This window comes from Penaeus japonicus, unplaced genomic scaffold, assembly GCF_977035675.1.
Source record: "Penaeus japonicus unplaced genomic scaffold, GWHDUDI00000001_assembly GWHDUDI00000018, whole genome shotgun sequence".
NCBI classification, from domain to species: Eukaryota; Metazoa; Arthropoda; class Malacostraca; order Decapoda; family Penaeidae; genus Penaeus; species Penaeus japonicus.
In genome coordinates this window covers 18,342,047-18,347,046 of record NW_028234420.1, presented here as the reverse complement: position 1 = coordinate 18,347,046, position 5,000 = coordinate 18,342,047, and the positions used below count along the sequence as shown (strand labels likewise).

The window sequence follows — 5,000 nt, the reverse complement described above, 5'->3', positions numbered from 1 at the left end:
GAGAGAGAGAGAGAGAGAGAGAGAGAGAGAGAGAGAGAGAGAGACGGAAAGAGAATGAGAGAATGAATGAAATATCTGATCACTGCACATCTTTTGATACACATTATACTTCAAAATTAACATAAAAGCAAAACAAAAGGCAGCCATCTCGCATACCAGAATTATCACTCGCAACATGTTAATTGTGTTGTTGATGGGTACAAATGAACTACTGATGTACCACTTTGGACGGGATCTAACTGTACTCTATCTGTCAAGTACTTTTCACATATGATATTGGTTAAAATGTTTTGAAAGAGGATACGTATGTTTTTCCTCTCTGATTGAAGATGGCAAGGAGTTCGATACCTTAACTCCGGACATTTTTATTAAATAAAATATTGATTTCATAATACGGCATCGTCTCTTTATTGCTAGTTACAGATAGGATTCCATGTAGTTGATATGTCTTTAATTCTCAAAAGGCACTGATCTGAATTTTAAGTATCTATTACAGCGGTTGGTCATTCTGTTCAAGTTACTGATTGAGAATCGCAAATGTGTACCCGAGTAATCTGCACTGGACGATGAAAATAAATGAAAGACATTTTCATATGAAAACAACTAAAAATGTAAACATATACATGATCATTGAAATAAAGTATAGTCTTTTAAATGTGCATACATGACTACTAAATGAATTGAAGGAAAAACTTGTCTCTAGAAAAAATACTGTATAAATCTTACGGTATAGTCATTGTTTTCAAGTATGAATGGTTAATCGTAAGCTCATTCTTAATTTTCAATTTTCCGTGTTTACAGTCGACGTATAGTCCATGCTGTCAAGGCTGCCAACTATCGAACACTTTTGATTACAGTGCCAGACAAAGTCTACAAGGTAAAGTAACCCTTGGTATAATCAAAAGTTACAATAAAACATATCGCATCTAATAAAACTGTAATAGGTTGTAGCAGTCTATAGATATATAAAATCGAACGACGAGGTGCAGTTGGCAGCACGACCAAAATATCGCCGATCGCCACATTATTGGAACATTATTTTGAAAACATTCTCAGTGTGGTCGATGAAGCGGTGAGAGGAGGTTGTGTATTTAATTCCATCCCAGAATGGATTCGGCATTACGTGAACAGGTAATTTAGTCATCCGCTAATGGATAGACGATTCGATTAACATTGACATTGACTTTCAGAAGCCATGGTTGTAGGTCGGTGGAATGATTCTGGCGAAGAATAGAGCGGAAGATTGAGGGTGGAAGGGTCTGATTGCTACGGTGTTGTTCCATGGATTCGATGAATGATGGATCCCCATGTAGTGTAGCTGCGTTTTTTAAAGATGAATTCTCTTATATATTTCCGCCCAGTTGTGTCGTTGATTCCTGCGAGTCCAGGTGTATACTGAATCGCTGTTGTTCCTTGGTTATATTCAGAAAGTTTATTTATAGAGGATTGACGATAAGGTTTTGTTTTTCTGACGTGTGTGTGTGTGTGTGTGTGTGTGTGTGTGTGTGTGTGTGTATATATGTGTGTGTGTGTGTGTGTGTATATGTGTGTGTGTGTGTGTGTGTGTATATGTGTGTGTGTGTGTGTGTGTATATATGTGTGTGTGTGTGTGTGTATATATGTGTGTGTGTGTGTGTGTATGTTGATGTGTATGTGTGTGTTTGTATGTTGATGTGTGTATGTGTGTGTGTGTGGTGTGTGTGTGTGTGTGTGTGTGTGTGTGTGTGTGTGTGTGTGTGTGTGTGTGTGTGTGTGTGTGTGTGTGTGTGTGTGTGTGTGTGTGTGTGTGTGTGTGTGTGTGTGTGTGTGTGTGTTTACCTTTCTGTTAAATTTTGTTGTTACCAGTTTACTCCTATCTTCGGAAATCGGTCTGCAACTACAGTGAAGTAGGAAGTTTGTTACCGTTTGTGTTATTGCAGTGACAACTCTAATATATTATTATTAAATCTTTGGTTAACTTTGCTTACAGTGGATCTGTCCAGTGTTTACTTTGAGGATCATGTAACTGTTATTGTTGGTGGTTTGTATTGTCAGCTGTCTTTTTTATACAAGCTTGTATATACACCTTTATCTTATATAGATAAGGGGGATGAATTTCACAACATTGATATTGCTCTGTGGATTATTGACATATAGTAAGTTCATTCATAAATTCAAGACAGAGTGTTGTGATTGCTGCATTCGACAGTAATGATAAAAGGTAGATAATATCTCTGACATTCAGCAAAAGGATTCATTCAAACCTCAGTAATAGGTATGACATTAGTCTTGCGTGATTTAGATATATATAATTTTACCTACTGTATGATGATATGGATGTTTATCAGATATTTTTATAGTTGTATGTCATTTGAATTGACTCTCTTTCCTTATTGTAACCTCTTGTAACAGATGCTAGAATTATTGGGCTTAGGTTATGGGTATATTGTGGCAAAAAAACTAAAGTTGGTGCATTTAAGTGAATACTGAAGAAAAAGATTGTTTATTAACATTTGAAGTCTTTGTTTACATCTGGAGGAAAGGCAGAAATTGAGGTTAAAGCATGTCATCAGTTGAAGTACTGTATAAATAAACAAGGAAGGAGTGCTGGTTAATTCAAGAAAAAGTTGAAAATGGAGTTTCAGTGACTGTGTTCATGTGAGTTTCATTTACTCAATGTGAATGGGGATTTCGTGAATGTTCCTGAGACATCAACCGGGCCCTTCAAAATAGTAAATTTTCCTCATAGTCTATGGCCTGTATTCCATCTGATGTCCTTGAAACTTGCTGTGATCTATGATGGCGTAAAATTGTATATGTGCAATCATCAGCATTCTGGCAAAGGCTAGCAAATTCCCAACATGCTAGTTCTGAAAAAAATATAGATGATGAATTGTTGTCGAGTAAAGGAACCAGTCCAAGCTTTATCTTGCAGTTTTTTTTGCCTATGCTTAGTGTAAATGGTAAATAGGCCACAGTGATTTCCTGAGTCACGCAGGTGTTTTAGTAACTTTTATAGTGGATTTAAGTGCCATTATTTTGCAATCATTATTATGCAAATTCTTAATGATAATTCTTGTAGTTACAGTTAAAAGGCATTGCAGGTGCTTTGAGGTTTGAAAATTGTCCTCTACTTGAAACTTCATTGACAGACAACTGCTAATTGCTAAAACTGCTAGGATAACAACTCTAAAATGAGTGGTGGGACCTCTAGTAGCTCTGGTCCCCCAAATAATGGTGAAACTATAAGCAGATCAAAGATATACTAGTTTTACTGTTTGGGCTACTCCTATATGTCAATAAATATTTTGAAGGACAAGTACTAGCTTTTCCATATATACACTTCTATAGATATTCTGTAAATTTATAAGTGGAGTCTCAAAATACCAGCAGTACTTCCTGACTCAGCATGCATGATATCAATTTACCCTTTAAGATATCAGAAAGTGAATTTCCGTCTTCGGTATTGGGGCATATTTATAGCACCTAGCTTTAGGTAGATTATTATGTTGGGAATGGTCCTCGGTGTTATGTTAGAAGGTTACGTATAGTCCCTGTCCGTCCTTGGTATAAACTTAGATTAATTTAACCCTGTGATGTCAGATGGCATCACATCTATACATGACATGAATAAAACCAGGATAGGTTTCAGATAGCACCTATACATACCATGACAATGTAGGCTACTCTATGTTCTCCACACTAATGGTGCATTGAGTTTTATGGCTCTTATGGTAATAGTTCTGAAGCTGAAGCCTTCCAAAGTCTGCCTAAACCTTGTTATAAACCTTGTTATTAGTTTTGTTACAGTTATTGTTGTTATGATTATTGTCAATGTTATTATGAATATTATTATTATTGTTATTGTTATTGTTATTATTATTGTTATTATTATTATTATTATTACTATTGTTGTTGTTTTGTTATTGTTATTATTATTATTATTATTATTATTATTATTATTATTATTATACTTATTATCATTATTATTTTTATTATCTTTATTATTATTATTATTATCATTATTATAATTAGGGTAATGATAATGGTAGTGCTGGTGATCTTGATAATGATAATGATAGTAATGATAATAATTTTGACCCTCGGCAATGGATTAGATTAGAAGACTGACTGTCATCCTAAGCATTAAGTGATTATATATGAGAAAGTTAGTGTTCATCCTTAAGGTTAGGGAAGATGAAAATTATGAAGTTTGCGATTTGAAAGTAGATTTGAGGACTAGATGCCTTCCTGGTTTGAGGATAGAGTGTTAGTTGTTTGATTAGATTAGGAGATAAATTTCAGGTTTGTTAAAGATGTGAATTTTCAAGTATTAACCCTTCTGAGATGGGCCACATTTTAAGATGTTCAGCTTGGACTGGGTATCTCAAGATGTTTTGCTTTTTGTTATTTTCTGGACTAATGGTATGATATGTGAGTCTTTGAATGATATATTTGCAAAGTGGTACTAAATAGCATTTGTTATCATGTCTTAGTTACGCAACTGTAGGAATAATTTGCTTGTATTTTGAACAAAAAAATGGTGTGCGTAAGTTACCCAGCCCCTGTGATAAATGCCCATAGTGGAAAGGTTAACTTAATATAATGTTTAGTGTTAGACTGCATGAAGAAACCAATCTTCGTGCTCTGTAAAAGGCAAAAACCACCTTCTCGCTTACATTTGGCAAGATATTGCTTAAACGTGGACTTATATGATGATAATTGGCAAAGAGGTAGACAAATCATTATTACTGATTTGAGTGAGTGAAGATTCTCCGTGCCAGAAAATACCAGTATATTGTTTAAAAATGTTTATTGTTTGATTCCATTCATTCTGAGCTTCTTATTGGACATAAGCATGGCTGTGTAGGAAGCTTAACCCAACCTAACCTGACATACCTCATTAATAACTTACTTTCAGTCTGTATTCATTGTTATACTGAAGGAAGCTCCTTATCTTGCTATTTTCTGCCTTGGAGTTTTATATATTACATTATATCTAATTATTATTGAGGGGAATG

At 34.7% G+C, this 5,000-nt stretch overlaps 1 protein-coding gene across 1 annotated transcript in view; it reads left to right on the top strand.

Moving 5' to 3' along the window:
* Positions 1-1,017: 1,017 nt before the first annotated feature.
* LOC122265400 (UBA-like domain-containing protein 2-B) overlaps positions 1,018-5,000 on the top strand; it is a 37,936-nt gene continuing 33,953 nt past the window's right edge. The window contains exon 1 of the mRNA XM_043034730.2: positions 1,018-1,131. Within this exon, the coding sequence (XP_042890664.1) occupies positions 1,108-1,131 (24 nt within the window). The 5' untranslated portion in view covers positions 1,018-1,107. The remainder of the gene's footprint in view (positions 1,132-5,000) is intronic.